This window comes from Oryctolagus cuniculus, chromosome 6, assembly GCF_051225735.1.
Source record: "Oryctolagus cuniculus isolate XC-2025 breed Fujian yellow rabbit chromosome 6, ASM5122573v1, whole genome shotgun sequence".
NCBI lineage: Eukaryota > Metazoa > Chordata > Mammalia > Lagomorpha > Leporidae > Oryctolagus > Oryctolagus cuniculus.
This window is the reverse complement of record NC_142872.1, coordinates 1,202,362-1,220,686: the sequence shown is the minus strand read 5'-3', so window position 1 is coordinate 1,220,686 and position 18,325 is coordinate 1,202,362. Positions and strand designations below refer to the sequence as shown.

Genomic DNA, 18,325 nt, shown 5'->3' with positions numbered 1-18,325 from the left:
TTGGCTCCTCCCAGCCTTGTTGGCCCCTTCTAGTCTCCAGGTCACCGCTGTGGACCACAGGTGAGACGGATGGGGACAGACTAACCCACCATCCCCTCGTTCTCCCTCACCACCCTTCCCTAATGGGCAGCTGGGCTTTGTAGTTGTGTCTGTCCTAGAAAACTCGGACAGAAAAAGGTTAGCTTTCTAGCAAGCTTGCATGTTTTTCACCACTCACTGTGGGGAAAATGCTCCTCCAGGCACTGTGCTTGCTGGTCTACCTGAAAACCTTCCTCTTCTTCCTCGGAGGGTGAGACGGGGCATAGAAGACCTTGCCCCAGCCCAGAAGCTGCCCAGAGAGGTGCAGCCAACCCTTTCCTGAGTAGTCCACACCCGAACACCTTGCACCTATAAAGGTCAAAGGTGGGGAGGTCATAGGTCTTTCCCAACTGAGGAGTGATTAGTGCCCATCTTTCCCCATTGAGCAAGATTCTCAGTTTCAGTGTTGGTGAGGAGTTAAGATTTTTATGCAGCTTCAAGGTATGAGTGAGATGTGTAAGACATGCCTCCCTGGAAAGTGTGTTGATAACTAAGTTATTTGCAGGTTCTGGGTATCCCTGCAGTGCTAATGATTATTGGTGTCTTACTCTGAGGTTAACATTGAACAAGGATGGTCTTGTTCCTGGAATGCATTTACCCAGAAGATCATCTTTCATGTCTTTTACCTGGTTCTGAGCATTCTCAGTATTGACAAATATTTGTGTGAAGGGGAAGAACATTCTGAGATCCTATCATTTTAATAACTCAGAAGACAACTGGCAAAGCAGTTGTCTCCCTCCCTGGGTCCCCGTCTTGTGTGCTTTACGTCAGGTGTTCCCTTTGGTTGCACCACTAGAAAGGGTGTTGATGCCTTAGCAATCACTCCTCCTATTCATGTGCATCCTGTACTGTCCCCATCCCCCGCCTCCACCACCCCCAGCTTCCAGTCATCACTGTGCACTCTGTTCCTTATGATCAACTGTTTCGGGTTCCACAAACTGGTGAAATCATTCAGTGCTTGTCTTTCTGTGTCTGACTTACTTCACTAAGCATAGTGTCTCCCAGGTTCATCTGCATTGCAGCGAGTGCCAAGTCCTGTTCTTTTTATAGATTAATAGTATGCCATTGTGTATGCCTCCGAAATTTCTGTATCCCTCTTTCCACTGTGGGACACAGAGATTGATTCTGTGTCTCGACTATCATGATAGTGCTACAACAAACATGGGCATTCTGGGGTCTCCCTGGTGCTGGGTTTTCTTTTCCTTTGGGTTTGTATGGTGATGGGATTGCTGCAACATCTGGAGCTTCTGCTTTTAATGTTTTCTTCAGGAATCGCCACACTGCTCTGCATATGGTGGGCTAATTTGCATTCCCATAAACAGTGGACAAGCAGTCTCCTTTCTCCAGGTTGTTGCCAGAGTCTTATCTTTTGTCTTTCTGATAGCAGACATTCTCAGTGGAGTGAGAGAGAGCTCACTGTGGTTTTGATTTGCATCTGCCTGATAACTAGCCATGAGGAACATTTTTCATATATCTGTTGGCTATTTGTATGTCTTCTTTTTAAAGAATTATTTATCTGAAAGGCAGAGCAACCGAGAGAGAAGACAGAGGGAGAGGCAGAGGGAATGAGAGAGAGAGATTTTCATCCACAGGTTCACTCCCCAAATGGCTGCATTGGCCAGAGCTCGTCTAGGCTGAGGTCACATGCCCAGAATGCCATCTAGGTCTCTCATGCAGATGGCAAGGACTCAAGTACTTGAATCATCATCCATTGCTCTCCCAAGCCCATTAGCAGGGAGCTTTATGGGAAGCACAGCAGCCAGGACTCAAACTAGCACTCCAATCCAGGTGCTGGCATCACGAGCTGCAGCAGTCTAACTTGCTGTGACACAGGCCAGCCCTTGTATGTTTTAGTTGCTTGGTTATTGGCTTCCTCCTAAATCACATGGAAATATTTTGCTTTGTTCCTTTATTTATTACAGTCTCCCAGGCCTGAAAACATGGCACTGGACTCTCTGTGAGTACATGTATATGAACCAACAGGAAATCGGCAACAGAGTGGAGGAATCCAAGGATGGTTGATGATCAACAGGTGACACAGCTATCACATTCACTTCAGTTCCCTGTAGTTTGCAGCTGTGTCTACAATGGAATGATACTTCCAGTTGGGAATGATGTTCTAAAATTGTCACCAAAATTCCCCATTCAATCAAGCATCTTATTAAATTGTTTGGTGATTTGAATTTATTGCATCAATCATGGTGCTGCCGTATCCACATTTTCAATAAGTGGGGTGGGCAGTTGGCACGGGGTTTAAGGCACTGCTTGAGATGCCCACATCCTATGCCAGAGTGTACGGGTTCAAGTTCTGGCTCCATGTCTGATCCAGCTTGCTGCAAATGCACACCCTCATAGGAAGCAGGTGATAGTCCAAACACTTGGCTCCCTGCCACCTACATGGGAAACATGATTTGAGCTCTGGGCTCCTAGATTTCCCTGGCACAGCCCCAGCTGCTTCAGGCATTTGAGGAGTGAACCAGTGAATGAATTTTCCTCTCTCTCCTCTCTCTCTCTCTCTCTCTCTCTCTCTCACACACACACACACACACACACACTTTCTCTCTCCTCTTCGCTCTTTCAAACAAATAAAAATAAACAGTAAAATTTAAAAATAAGAACATAAATAAAATTATTGAAATACATGGAGTCCACTCCAGGTGAAGAATCCCTTCCCAGGCTCAGATGGTCCACAGTCATTAAAGCAGCTTACTTGGAGCATCAGTTGTCAAATATCCTCACCACCACACCAGGGAAACCTGCCAAATTCCTCTTCCAGAAGAAGAAATGGGCAGGAAACCAGATGCACACCCACATCACGTAGAGTGCCCAACACCAGCCACCAGAGCACTTCACTGTGACAGCGCCTGCACCTGCACAAACCCCTAAATGCCCCCTGTGCCTTTCGCGGTTCTCCTTAACCCCACGCTTCTCTTCTTCTGCCCCCAGTTCAGCCTCAGTGCCATGGATGAGAGCAACAGGACCCTCTCTGGGGACTTCACCCTGGCAGGCCTCTTCCCTCACAGCAGTGCCGCTGGGCTCCTGTTCAGCATCATCTGTGCCATCTTCTTCTCGGCCATGCTGGCCAATGGGGTCATGGTCTTCCTGATCCACGTGGACCCCCAGCTCCACACCCCCATGTACTTCCTGCTCAGCCACCTGTCTGTCCTTGACATGATGTACATCTGTACCATCGTGCCCAAGATGCTGGTGGACCACCTGCTGGGCCGGGGCACCATCTCCTTCGTGTCCTGTACGGCCCAGTACTTCTTGTACATGGGCTTCGTGGGGGCCGAGTTCTTCCTCCTGGGGCTCATGGCCTATGACCGCTACGTGGCCATCTGCAACCCACTAAGATACCCTGTCCTCATGAGCCGCCGGGTCTGCTGGCTCATCCTGGCCAGCTCATGGTCTGGTGGGGCTCTGGACAGCTTCCTCCTCACGCCCCTCACCATGAGGCTCCCCTTCTGTGCCTCGCACAAGATCAACCACTTCTTCTGTGAGGCGCCCACCATGCTGAGGCTGGCCTGCGGGGACAAAGCCGCCTATGAGATGGTGATGTACGTGTGCTGCGTCGCGATGCTGCTGCTCCCCTTCTCCGTGGTGGTAGCATCCTATGCCCGGATCCTGCTCACTGTGCGCCGGCTCAGCTCCGTGGAGGGCCAGAGGAAGGCCTTGGGCACCTGCACTTCACACCTGGTGGTGGTGACGCTCTTCTATGGGGCCGCCCTGTACACGTATATGCTGCCACCATCTTACCACACCCCAGCACAGGACAAGGTCTTCTCCGCCTTCTACACCATCCTCACCCCCCTGTTAAACCCACTCATCTATAGTCTGCGCAACAGGGACGTGGCAGGGGCCTTCAAGAGGGTTGTGGCAAGACACCGAGGGGCCTGTGGTGTTGCAAAGAAAGAATTCTAGAACTGCACCTGTTCCACAGCTCATTCTAGTACAGCGCCACTGGTGCTGCGGCAGCTACCACACCAGATGTGTCAAAGCAGGCTCAGCCATGCTTCCATTTTGGCTTCCACACTCAAGCAGTGCCAGAGCCCTGCACACACGACTTGGCTTTGTTCCTCCTTTGTTTCCACTGGTTCCAATTCTTCTTTCATCTCAGCTCTGATCGCATTTCGTGGTTACCACTGTCCCTAAATGCCTGGCTACTGTTTCATACTCAGCCCGTCTTCAATGTCCTCTTAAGACCGGTGACTTTGGCTACAGGATTTAAATGGCCAGTTTGTGGAACCGATGGAATATTTGGGGATTCTGACATCTGAAGCACTGTTAAACCTCAACAGGAGAAGGGCATTTGGCTTAGCAGCTAAGACAATGATTAGGATGCCCGTGTTCCATTTTGGATGTCGATGTTCAATACCTGGCTCTGGTTTCTGACTCCAGCTTCCTGCTAATGCAGTCCAGAGGGACAGCAGTGATGGCCCAAGCATTTAGATCCCTACCACCCATGTGGTATAGACCCAGATGGAGTCCTTGGCTCATGACTTCAGTCAGGGATAGGTTGTAGGCGTCCGCGGGGTGAACCAGCAGATCAGTGTTCTCTCTCTCTATGCCTCTTGAATAATAAAACAAAAACAAAAACAAACGAAAGACTTCAAAGGAAATACTTACATAAAGAAACAGATTTAGAAAATCCAAATAGCCCTTTCTTTGACTAGCAACTGGAAAAAAAGTATTTTCTAAATCTGCACATGGGAAAAATGACTCATGAGTTTTTGTAGAAATGCAAAACCAGGGTTCTACTATGTTGTATTTTCTGTGGGACAAACAACCACTGTTGAGAAATGGGTGCCTCATAGCTACCATCCAGTTTTGTCTAGTCTGCTAAGGTTTGCCACTCTGGGGGTGGATCTCAACACTTTTCTCCCAAAGAAATAGTGAACAACATGCATTTATAACACCGGTTTGCACTGGAAAACAGTACACAATGGGAAGAAATGCCAGCTTTCCATCTGGAGGTTAGACCTGGGATGCTTTTGGAAATGACTGAGTATCATTTATGTGGGGCCAAGAGACAGTAAACAGACCCGGGGTTGCTAAGGTCAGGGGATAGAGAAGGATGGACAAACAGAACATGGAGGATTCAGGGCAGGGGACCAACCACAGACAACAAGAAGTGGCAGGCCACAGGACGGGAAGCCTTTTCCACGACTCACGGACCCATGGAACAAAAAATATGAACCTTAATGTGAACCACAACCCTAATTAACAGTCACGTGTCAAAGTGACTCACCAGTTATGACAAGCAATATGCTGATAGTGAGAGGAAGAAGGAACTTTGTATGATCTGGTGAGTTAAACCTGAATCTGTACTAAAACATAATGTTGTTCACAACATCTTCCTAGAGACCAGGAAAACTTCTGATGCTGTATTTCAGTCAATAAGCCACAAGAAACCGTCACCAGGCAGAAGTAAGGAGGGGGCAGGCATGCAGTGTAACTGTTGGTTTAATTGGCTTGGTATAGAGGTTTGGTGATGTGTATTTGGGGATGGGAGAGGAGGTGAGGCTGGTGTGCATAATTCTTGCATACCAGTGGTTGTCAGTCTCACACGTGTTGTAGGTCATGGTTCAGGTGGTCATCAGTCTCACACATGTTACAAATCAAGGATCAAGTGGTTGTCAGTCTCACATGTGTTGTAGATCATGGGTCAGGTGGTCATCAGTCTCATGTGTGTTGTAGAAGAAAAGGGTCAGGTGGTCATCAATTTCACACATGTAGATGTGGATCAGAAGGTCGTCAGTCTCACGTGTGTTGTAGATCATGGGTTAGGTGTTTGTCAGTCTTGTGTGTTGTAGAAGATGAGGGTCAGGTGGTCGTCAGCCTCATGCATGTTATAGATGAGGGTCAGGTTGCCATCAGTCTTCTGTGTATTGTAGATGAAGGTCAGGTGGTGACACATGTTGTAGATCATGGGTCAGGTGGCCGTCAGTCTCACATATGTTGTAGATGAGGGTCAGGTGGCCGTTAATCCCATGTGTTTTGTAGACCATGGATCAGGTGGTTTTAGTCTCACACAGGGGATATTGCAGAACTTCCTTGTCATCACATGTTCCTCTCCCTTCCGTGCACAGGAGATACCTGTCTGCACCACCTGTGTGTTCAGGAGAGACAGTACTCTCTTTCCTGCACTCTGACTTCCCTCTCCCCAAGAGGACACAGCCTTTGGAGATGAGGCTGCACTGCAGGGTGAAGCCTTAGCAGACTGAGAGCAGGGGATGAAGCATGCCATTCAGGGCCAGCGCCACTCTTGACCACGTTATACTCTGGATCCAGCTCCCTGCTAATGCACCCTGTGAGGCAGTGCATGCTGGTCCAAGGACTTGGGCTCCTGATAGCCATGTGGGAGGCCAGGTGGAGTTCCTGGCTCCTGGCTTCAGCCTGGCCCATCCCTAGCTGGTGCAGGTATTTGAGGAATGAGTAAGCAAATGGAATCTCTGTCTGTCATTGTGCCTTTCAAATAAATTAATAAACAAGAGTGAGTGGAATACTTTCTTCCATATTTTTTTCTTAGAAGGTTGTTATCTATCATAGCAAGTACCATTCCCCAAGAATGCCCTAAAATGTCATGTAGTTCAGATCATCAAAGCTGTGCAAGGATAGCAGGAAACATCACCCCTCTCACCCAGCACTGAAAGCCTCACTTTAAGTTCCCAGACAGACGTGGCCTTTGACAGAATTTGAAGCTGAGCGGCCTTGGCTGTGTCTGCAGGAAAAGCTGAATATCAGTGCCCAGAGCCCACAGAGCACATCTCGGGACTGTGGCTTCCTCTGGTGGAAACCAGCTGCTGAAAAGTGAGGTCTGTGTCCACAGAAGACCTGGCAAGTCTCAAACCTGGGCTGGATCCCCGTGCAGTGATGAAGCCATTTGTGTGACACTGCTGAAGCCACAAGCAGGGCACGACGTCCCATTCCCATGCATGGTGGCTGGCACAGCTTTGAAAATTTTAGACAACATAATGCATATTATGAAAATTTCAAAATTTTAGAAAAAAATGGAAATATTTATGTTTGTGCATTCAATAGCTGTGTAAGCAAAGGCAATGTTATTACTCTAAATAGTAATTACTTACTAATTAGAGGTTGTCGATCAGTAAAATTAAAAAGTAAATTAATATATAAAAATCAGAAGCCTTCAAATTTGCCATAAATAAACACTGATAAATATTTTAAAAATCCAGAAGCAATAATAAATAAACATTTGGGGTAAATTTAATTATAAACAAAAGTAAAGTGAGAGGTACCCAGAGCATGCATGTGCACACCATATATATTTACACCACACACACATATGAATATTTAAACCACAACACATTTCTATATACCACTCACACATGTACACACCTCATGCATACATGAATACATATCTACATGCCACACACATGCATATCTATCTACTACATACAAATCATAACCTTTATAATAATTTATATATATATATATACACACACACATATAAGTGAGGCAGAGAGACAGAGAGAAAGAGAGACAAAAAGAGATCTTCCACCTGCTGATTCACTCCCCAAAATGTTCACAACAGACAAGGCTAGGGCAGACTGAAGCCAGGGGCCAGGAACTCCATGCTGGACTCCCACATGGGCAGCAGGGACCAAAGCTCTAGTCATCATGGGTGCTTCTCAGTATGCGCCTTAGCAGAAAGCTGAGATCAGCAGCAGAGCCAAGCCTGGAACCCAGGAGCTTGGTTATGGAATATGGACCTCCCACATGACATCCTAACTGCTAAGCCAGCACCCACCCTCAGATCACAAATCTCAGGGAGAAAGTTAGCAGTCCCTGACTGGCCCACAGGGCTGGGTACAGGCCTCGATGAGAAGAGCGGCTCTGTGAGGCTGTCAGTCACATCGCAGCGAGTGACATGGCTGGTGCTAATCCAAGAAAAGCCACGAAGGGATTCCAGAAAATGCATGGAGAATGCACAGAATGGACGCAGGTATGTGTGCATTTCAGAAACTTGTTAGGCCAAACTAAGTTTATCTTTTAAGTCCATTTCCTACACACTTTGTGAAGTCTCTTTGGTTGTATGTGTATGTGTGTGTAAGCACACCAGCACGTCACACACCTGCACACACAGTGGAAAGCAGTTTTGCAAAGGTAGATGCCGTATGAGGCTTTTGATGACTTTCCCTGGTTTTATGGGGAGGGAAGCATTTGTAAGCTTTCACATCTTTTTCCAGGGGATAAGCGTTGCCTGAATAGCCAGGCAAAATGATCCGGTTAAACCACCGTCATGGCAGGACAGCGCGGCAGAAAGGAGCTACTTCCTGCTGCCCCTGCATGCCTGTCTTTGTCCCCACATTTCCCCAAGGAAGCTGTGCTGGCCGAGGTCTCTTACGGAGCACCGGGGACAGCAGGGTGCTCCTGTGGTGTCAGGCGCTCTCTTGCACCCATCACCTGCTCATTAGCTGTGGCCCGTCTGCCTCATGGAAGTCTCCCGAGACCCTTGGGGGAGGGGGCTTGCTCTTTTCAGCAGTGTTGCGCAGCTCCCAGTAAACTATTTACATCTGGCTGTTCTGGCTCTGTGCACTCCCTGCTGTGCCAGGGACCCTGCTGCCTGCCTCTTCCTTTTTCACATCTGCTTGTCCCTCTTTGCTGAGTATTTCCCAGCAAGATGGCAGGTGGGTGTCATCACACGTTTCTTTCTAGGAGGGTTGTGTGATGGGTTGTGTAATGCACAGTGGTTCCAGGATAGCTGGGACAGTGTTTGTTAGTTTGTTGTAGCGATTCTACCTTCTGCAAGCACATCACAGAACAGCTCCCAGTAACCCGCTGTCTGTCTCTGTGCCGACTCCACCCTCAGTTGATAGCTCAGCTGTGTCAAGCAGCAGGGTCCAAAGGACTGGGTCCTCAGAGGCCACTGTGGACAACACCTGTGCATGCAGAGTGACCACTCCCTGAGGGCTCTCCTGGACGGCCACGGCTGGGGGTTGTCTTGGCATTTCCATCTCGTATGAAGCGGAGGAGGAGGTAAGTTCACTGAGCATCGCCATTTCCCCTTGCTGCAAAGCTCTTCCACTTCTTAGCTCTGTTGTTTCTCCACGCCTTCTCTGCTTGCACCGAGTTCCTGGGTTTGCAGTAAGCTGTGGTTTTCCTAAACCGTGCCTGGTGATCTCTTTGTAATCAAAGCACTGCAGTCCAAAGGGCCACCTGCAGATGTGGGCACTCAGGAAGTGACAGAAGAGCCGTTCTGGGCATTCAGATGTGTTTTGACGTTAGGAATGTGTGCTTCATTCTTGGACACCTGCTAGGGGTCGTGTGGGACTTTGATTCTGGAGCCGCAGGCACTCAGGCTGTGCGATAGACTCATGACAAGATGGATACGAGGTGATGTGGGAAAAGCAAATAAATTATTTTAAGGTTTTAAACTATTGGGTTGAATAGCTTGATGTTTAGTTTGAATGATGAGAAATTCTTGGTTAAAAGGAAGCAAGTCAGCGACTCCCCTAGCATCAGACCAGCTCCCTTTCTGAGACTCCAAACCCGGAAAGGAGAGCCAGATGGGGTTCCTCAGGTGGCAGTCTGGATGGGGCTGTGCTCCCGGCCTGGTGCCAGGAAGCATCGCCTGGCACATCTGTTTGAGAGCAAATAACTGAGTTTCTTCAACATTTCGTAGCAATATGAGTGGATTCACATCCCCTCTTAGGATACTGCAAACGGTTTGTGGAAAAATAGAATCACAAGGTAAATTTACTTTGGCTCAAAAAAGTGAAGTCCACCCCTAGGTTTTTCATTATATGCACATTCATGAGTTTTTGAAGATCTCTCCTACACATCTGCTTTTAAAAAAATTACACCTAATCAATGTATCTTTAGATTCTATCTCCCATCAAGCTTCTGGAAGCCATTCGCAGAAGACACAAGCAAGAATCGCTCAGGCTGAGCCTCAGGGAAATGAAGCAGGGTTGTGTGCAGCTGCTGGGCTGCACGACACAGGTGCACGTCGGCGGCAGGACGACAGGGTCACTGCAGAGCCTGGCACGGGCACAGTGAGCCTCAGCCTGGGAGAGGACCACAAGGGCACCCGGCAAGCAGCCTTCTTCCCTTTATAAGGCCGGCTTCCCTGTCTGCGTAGAATTAGAGCAAACCCTTTGCTTCTGTTTACTGTTATTTTGTGATTGATCTAAGGGCGTGTTATTCTTGTGCAGGAGTGGGTGAGGGCATGGAGAGGCTAAGGCACAGCTGGCGCTTGGCTTCCGAAGCACAGCCTGCACCCAGGATCCCCAGGTCTCCACCCGGCACACTGCTTGTATCCCTGCCCTCCTTTCACAGGAAAGGGCGCTGATGACCAAGTGGAGGTGCCTGCTTGGCAGATACAGAGCTGGCCTGAGACCTGGCAGCTGGCTGGACACGAGCCCAGGCCCTGTGCCTTCCACCTGGAGATGCAGTCACTCTGCAAGCCACTGCCCCATCACGATGGAAGGGTGTGTGGACACCGACCCCTTGAGGGGCGCTTTGCCGGTACTCACACACAGCAGAAACCTGTGTCGGAAACAGCGGGGCCCTCGCCTGAGGCCTGCCTGTGCCTTATGTTCTTGTGACAGGCAGGAGGGTTGTGTGGTTGGCAGTGACACCTGGCCCCAAGTCACCCCCAGACTGAGGAAACTGACAATTTTGTGGTTCTTCCTCCAATCTGAGTCTATTCTTAAGGAGCCCATTGTTGAAATACTGAGCAGAATAAAGACAACCCAGAGAAGACTCAGGAACACGTACTGTGTATCTAGTTTCAGAGTTGCACTAGTGTGTTCTGAGCTGGATTGAGATCCCCGTGCAAAAACTCCACTGTGAGTCTCCGCGGGCTCGGAGTCAGCAGCACGCAGACTGTTGTAACAGCAGAGAGGGCCTGGCCCCAGTGTGTTCCATATGGAAGAGCTGGATCTGCAGGAACCTGAGAAATGATGACGCGGCATTTTACAATGGACACTGTGAAGATTCACCCGGGTGAACACTTGGGCTCCAGGATTTCAGCAACAAATTTGCAGGTGAAGCAGACAGGAACGAGGCAGCACAATGTGGCACGGAGAGGAGGAGCAAGTGTACTGTCTCATCCATCCCACGGAGGGTCGGACGTTTAACGGGAAGAAAATTGCTCCTGAGCAGATGGGCAGGGCCAGGAGCAAGGTGCATGAGCAGCTACTAGTGCAGGCAGCACTGGGCCACGCAGAGGCAGGTGACAGCTGCCCTCACACCTGTCACTTCATTTAGGGACAGCGTCAGGGATCATCACCGTCCTGTGCAGGGACAGTGTCCTGACTTCAGACTGTAGTGAGTGGGAGGAAGAAATGGGCGCCATCCTGATCTAACCCAACCTGCCCCTTGGGCAGAACAGGAGAGAAAGTTGTGCAGGTCAGGGTGGTATCCATGTGCTGCTTCCTGTGGACGCGCAGTCTTAGGAAACAATGAGCAATTTAAGTAAGCCTGAAGGACAGCTCTAGGGGCTGACGCTGTGGCATAGTGGGTAAAGCCGCTGCCTGCAGTGCTACCATCCCATACGGGTGCCGGTTCGAGTCCTTGTTGCTCCACTTCCTATCCAGCTCTCTGCTATGGCCTGGGAAAGCAGTGGAAGATGGCTCCTGCACCTGTGTGGGAGACCTGGAAGAAACTCCTGGCTCCTGGCTTCAGTCGGCCCAGCTCCATCAATTGTAGCTATCAGGGCAGTGAACCAGCAGATGGAAGACCTCTCTCTGTCTCTGCCTCTCTGTAACTCTGCCTTTCAAATAAATAAATTGAAAGGAAGGAAGGAAGGAAGGAAGGCAGGCAGGCAGGCAGGCTAGCTTTAAAACCCATGGGTATTTTACCCAATAGCTTTTTCTTTTCTATGTCCTCACCATTTGCAGAGCAAGCAAATCTGTGTTCCTCAGAGACATTTGGAGTTTCTACAAGTTTAGTTGCAAGACAGACATTTTTCTGAGAGTTTCCACTAAATGCCATTTGCTGCAGGTCAAGGAGGGAAGTGCAGAGCCCAGCTGCTGTAGCTTCATGGGGCTTCACTGGGCTCACAGGCCTGCTGAGCGGGAGACACTTACATCTCAACTCCACACACTTCAGGAGAAGTGTGGCTTTCTTAAGTGAAAGGCTGGGAATTCTCACACATTTACCAATAGTTTTGAGATAATTTACATGTGATTATATAACACCATCATTTTACTTTGTATTATAAATATGTATAATATGAAACAAATATTTCACCTGTACTACACATTTCTTATTTAATCCTTAGCTCAGCTCTGAATGTGTTATTGTCTCAACCTAACAGAAACAGACACTGAGGCTCAGAGAGTCTGCAGGGAGTCCAGTGCTACAGAATTGATCACCGTCACAACCAGGAGAACTCGGTTCATCTGATTCTACATTTATTTTACTGTGCGCCTATCATAGCGTTTCAGAAGCAGCTTCTTGAATACAGGCACAGAATTGTTTGGAACATTCCCTGGCTGTTTTCACGTGGACTAAACCAGAGCAAGGTGAGCAATGTGCACCCAGGGGAGACTCAGCACTGCAGGCCCTCTCACCGCACCACTCCACAGCCAGGGAGCCCGCAGTAGGTGTCACTGATCATTTCAAGGCAGGCAAACCGCAAGGCAGAGGAGTCATCTGGATTAGCGCCAGTGTTAACACTGGCCACAGAAAAGGCAAGCAGAGGAAGACCAGGGCTTGAGCATGGGCCGAGAGCAGAGAAGACTCTCTGGTGGTGTGAGACAGTCCATGTCTGGACTCTTGAGAGATGATCAAAGTTGAACCTGGAATGCAGGAAGGGGCAAGCAGTAGGATCGCTGCAGCTGGGTGGGTTTCCCCATAGGTCTTACTGCAATCCATGAATGAAAACTCACAAGGGTAAGGAAACAAGGCACATTGTAAATGATGATAGAATTGTTGTCAAGAAAATCCATGAAACCTAGCACAAAACATTCAGAGCTAGGGAAAAAAGAAATCAAGAAGACAGTTTACACTCCAAAATTCCATAGCCCTGATGATTATAGCTTATGGGATCCACTCCCCGTCAGGACTAACGTCCAGTAATCTCACTGAAGACTGCATGGAGCTGAAAGCTGGCCACAATCCCATGGCAGGTGCATTTGTGTGGAAGCCACCATGGAGGCCTGGGCTGTGCAAGGGTGCACAGGATGGACTGAGCCTGCCTGGTCCAAACCCTGCTCCTGCTCATGGGCCACACAGCACAGACTCATCACTGCCAGTTCTGCAGCATGCGAGTACCCACGTCCCAGCTTCCCTGTAAATTCCTTTCCTGCAAGCTTTGTGCAATGTTAAAACCATTATTCTAAATAATGCCCACATTTTTCAAATACATAAGAGGATCATTAGATTTGTTTGATCAGTTTAGCTCCCAACATAATTAAATATTTCCTAGTGAGCACATTTAGTATCTAAACATATAAGACATCATCCTTTACTTTCAGAAAGTTTCCTATGGATATTTTTTTCTTTACCATGACTTTAAGTTACATGAACCACAGTCACTCCTCTTTTCTTAATCATGAAGCACCAATTTCCAAAACTGACAGGTGGGTTACAGCTCAACATGTGTATACCTCTCGATTTCCTCTGTATTCCAATTACTAATCATGCTAACTGCAATGCTAATCATAATTCTAATGCTAACTCTCTATATCCTAAAATTAAACTTTCCTTATTAAAAATAAAGTAAATTCTTGGATGGGGTGCGTATTTGGTCTAGTGGTTGAGACGCCAGAAGCTTCACCCTGCATCCTCTATCAGAGCGTCTAAGTTCAGGTTCCACCTCCAGCTTCCTGCTAATGCAGACACTGGGAGGTGGAAGTGATGACTCAGGTAATTAGGTTCTTCCTCATATAAGAGAGACTTGGACTGATTCTTTGTCCCTGGCTTCAGCCTGGCCAGGTCCTAGCCATTTTGCCCATTACAGGAGTGAACTGGCAGATGGGTGTGTCTTCTCTCTCTCATCCATCTTTCTCTCTGCCTTTCAAATGAATAAAAATAAACATCATAAATTCTAGAACTGTGAATGCCTCGTATAGATGAATTTGTAAGAGTAGCCTCCATTGCTCAGCTCATTTCATGCCATCCATTCTGTCTGCAATAGAGATGAACTAACACCAAGCAAAATCTTGTGATAGAGACAGCAACTCAAGGCCCAAGGGGAAGGTTACTCATGCACTGGGCTCATGGCAGAGAGACTGCCCACAGTCAAAATTAAGGGAGCTTTGAAGGTGATGGTGATGCTGACACAAAGAAATGCATGCAGATGCATCCAATGTGGCACATGCATGTGTACGCATGTATGCATTTAAGGTAGCACACACATGCACATACACACTGACAAACCACCGACTCCTGTGTGCACTTGCTCAGGTGTTGTCGCAAGCATCATTGTAGCACAGCAGCTGACATCTTGTCCAATGTGTGGAAAGAAGTATCGACTAATAATGGCCTATTTACTAAAAAAATGTGGCATAGACTAGTTGCTAGGTATCAGGTCCCATGTACCAAGAAAATATTTTTAAATGTTCTCTTTTAACTTTTAGAAGTTTGCTGCCTGACATTAATCTCTGTGTTGTCATTCTGATTCCCTGGAATGCTACTATGTCATTTGGAAAATTCTGGACTCCCTCAGCACCGCTGTGAGTCATGGACAGGTCCAACATGACTTCCACAGACTTCACCTTTGTGGGGCTATTCGGCAGTGAGGAAACCTCAGGCCTGCTCTTCACCATCATCTCCATCATTTTCCTCTCCGCACTGACAGCCAATGGGATCATGATCCTCCTGATCCACACTGACCCCCGCCTCCACACCCCCATGTACTTCCTGCTCAGCCACCTGTCCTTCATTGACATGATGTACATCTCCACTATTGTGCCAAAGATGCTGGTAGACCACCTGCGTGGCCAGAGGGCCATCTCCTTTGTGGGGTGCACAGCCCAGCACTTCCTCTACCTCACCCTTGTCGGGGCCGAGTTCTTCCTCCTGGGGCTCATGGCCTATGACCGCTATGTCGCCATCTGCAACCCGCTGAGATACCCTGTCCTCCTGAGCCGCCGGGTCTGCTGGATGATCATAGCGGGCTCCTGGTTTGGGGGCTCCCTGGATGGCTTCCTCCTCACGCCTATCACCATGAGCTTTCCCTTCTGCAGATCCCGGGAGATCAATCATTTCTTCTGTGAGGCGCCTGCAGTCCTGAAGCTGGTATGCGCAGACACAGCCCTCTATGAAACCGTCATGTACGCCTGCTGCGTTTTGATGCTGCTGATCCCGTTCTCTGTGGTGATTGCTTCCTATGCCCGCATACTGACTACGGTACACCGCATGAGCTCGGTAGAGGGGAGGAAGAAGGCGTTTGCCACCTGTTCGTCCCACATGATGGTGGTCACACTGTTCTACGGGGCCGCCATGTACACCTACATGCTGCCTCGCTCTTACCACACCCCGGCCCAGGACAAGGTGCTGTCTGCCTTCTACACCATCCTCACCCCGCTGCTGAACCCCCTCATCTACAGCCTGCGGAACAAGGACGTGATGGGAGCCCTGCAGCGGGCACTGGGTAGAATCAAAGGCTCTCAAAGAGTGGCAGGAGGCAACTTCTGATGCCCACCCCTGCCCATGCAGACAGCAACTAGGACCACTGTCCCAGCAACCACACTAGCATCAAACGTGGAAACAGGAAGGAAGAGTTCAACAAGGGACGGGGTAAAAGTTAACACTAAAAAAACTGTCCTCGTGACATCTCTCCCTCTCTACTTTGTTTCTTATCCCTTTCCTTTCATTGCTCCATTCATACATCTCCAAAATGAATGCCTGCTGATTTCCAGAAAAAAAAAGGATTAGAAAGTTTTGTTCTAGAACTCTACCTCCTGGAGGACAGGAAGTCTCACAGAAGTTTCAGTGGCATGGACGGCATCAAGACGTGCAGGAGGGAGGATAGCTGTGTGGGGACTTGGGTCACTACTCCAGAAGCCTGGCTCCTCCTCTGTGGTCAAGCGAAGACCACTGTTTCCGTCTTTGGCCCAACCTCAATGGGAGAGGGTTGTGTTGCTTCCCATGCTCTGCCAGCGTGGTAGGCGCAGAGTCACTAGGCACAGTTCTCTCAAACAGCCATCGGAGTCAGTAAAACCATTCTGTGCTTGTTGCTTTCAGTCAAAAAGGGCATCTGAGTTTTGTTTGCAATGTGTGAGTGAAAACTATTTGTCAGATAAGTAAAAAATGATGTATGAGAGCAAGGAGCATGGCCAAGAGAAACCAATGTGAGAGTGTGGTATGCCATGGCGGGGGTGAGCAGGTGTTTCTAGCGCTTTGGAGAAACCTGCAGGGCCTTAGGGTGGGAACATAGTGAAATGCTTTTCAAACACGTCCAATGCCTTCAAAACGGAGGCTGCACTGGCCAGGGGATGCCGCTGTCAGTCCATGAACTGATAGGGGACAAGAAGGAACAGACCATGTCGGTCTTCTTGATTGATATGTGAGGAGCTCATGCAGGCACCAGACACAACCATGGTCATGACATAAGTAGACTAATCAATCTCTCAAAGCCTTGGTAGTGCCTGTTCATCCTCCCACAGTCTCCACTCATCGTGAGTTCCAGTTCAGGGGTGAGGGCAGTGGGCTTCAGAGATGCGAGGACTTCCAGAGGCCAGCAATGTGAAGTAGTGCCCTGATGACTTCACTAGCAGCACATTTGTGAGTGAGTGCACCAGACTGCATGGTTTCGAGGACACAGTTGATTGGACCCTTTGCCCTTCAGCATCCTCATTCATGCACTCACTGGTGTGTACACCAATTCTTCATACCTGTGAGCAAGACTGACAATGCCCTTGCACTCAAACAATTTGCATTCCAGTGAGGAAAGAAAGCAGATAAAAAACACATAAATCCCCCACACACTGAGTGTTGCAGCAGTGACCACAGCTGGGCATCTCTGTATCCAGAGCCCTGCAAGTCATCCTTGGGCAAGACCATCCATGTATAATGTCAACCAAAATAGGTGTGGTGGCAGGTGAAATGCACAAATGTGCTGATGGTGAAGGGAGTCCCTGAGCTGTGCTGTATGATCTCAGAAAAGCTGGATTTCTGATGCTACTGGCAACAACATGGATTGACCACAACCCACTGCTGCACTGAGAAAACAGTGCAGATCCAACAGAGCTACCCTGTGCCTGGGGGGGCCGGCGGCTGGAGGATGTGTGAGCAGGTTTCAGGAGCTCTCAGTTTTCTCTTTCCTGATGTGAATGCTGATTGCACACCCAGTGCTGAGCTTGAGAAAACTCATGAAATTCAAGGTTTTTGGATATGTAGTACTTTTTTTTATGTAGACTTTACTTCAATAAAAAACCTGTAGTTCATAATTTATTGTGAAATATACAACACATACAACAACATAGCAGAACATTGGAAATAGGTTTATGGGGGCCAGCGCTCTAGCGCAGCTGGTAAAGCTGCTGCCTGTGGTCCTGGCATCCCATATGGGCACTGGTTCAAGGACTGGCTGCTCCACTTCCCATCCAGCTCACTGCTGTGGCCTGGGAAAGCAGCAGAAGTTGGCCCAAGTCCTTGTGACCCTGCACACACATGGGAGACCTGGAAGAAGCTCCTGGATCCTGGCTTTGAATTGGCTCAGCTTCGCTGTAACTCTGCCTTTCAAAGAAATACATAAATCTTAAAAAGAAAGAAAGAAAGAAAGAAAGAAAGAAAGAAAGAAAGAAAGAAAGAAAGAAAGAAAGAAAGAAAGAAGGGAGGGAGGGAGGGAGGGAGGGAGGGAGGGAGGGAGGGAGGGAAGGAAGGAAGGAAGGAAGGAAGGAAGGAAGAAAGAAAGAAAGAAAGAAAGAAAGAAAGAAAGAAAGAAAGAAAGAAAGAAAGAAAGAAAGAAAGAAAGAGTATGGCTACACTTGCTGTGGCATTCTGTCGCTCCCCGTCTTCGTGGAGGAACGACACAGGACCCTGTGTTGTTCTTTCGTCTGCTCGGCCCTCCCCGGGTTTGCTGCTGGTTCTTCCCAGGTTGGCTACCGTCCCTTCCACCTCCGTGGAAGGGCGGTTCCCCCTGCCACTTTCCCCACTTCCGCGGGGGAGCGGCACACCGCCGGCCGGCTCTCTCGGGGGCTGCACAGGTGTTCCTTCAGATAGATGTTCCCCTTAGATGTTCCTGGTGCATGTTGCCTCTCTCCTCCTTTATAGTCCTCTTCCACCAATCCATGCTCTGCTACCCACACGCCGAGTACGCTGCTCTCCT

General features: G+C 48.7%; 2 protein-coding genes across 2 annotated transcripts; both read left to right on the top strand.

The window, feature by feature from the left end:
* Nucleotides 1–3,039: 3,039 nt before the first annotated feature.
* LOC149125890 (olfactory receptor 2T6-like) lies at nucleotides 3,040–4,025 on the top strand. The gene has a single exon (XM_089334613.1). It carries the CDS (start codon nucleotides 3,040–3,042, stop codon nucleotides 3,997–3,999), a length of 960 nt encoding a protein of 319 aa, XP_089190739.1. The 3' UTR covers nucleotides 4,000–4,025.
* Nucleotides 4,026–14,608: 10,583 nt separating this feature from the next.
* On the top strand, nucleotides 14,609–15,690 carry LOC100339703 (olfactory receptor 2T1). The gene has a single exon (XM_070075707.2). The coding sequence runs from the start codon at nucleotides 14,734–14,736 to the stop codon at nucleotides 15,688–15,690; it is 957 nt and encodes a 318-aa protein (XP_069931808.2). The 5' UTR covers nucleotides 14,609–14,733.
* Nucleotides 15,691–18,325: the final 2,635 nt, after the last annotated feature.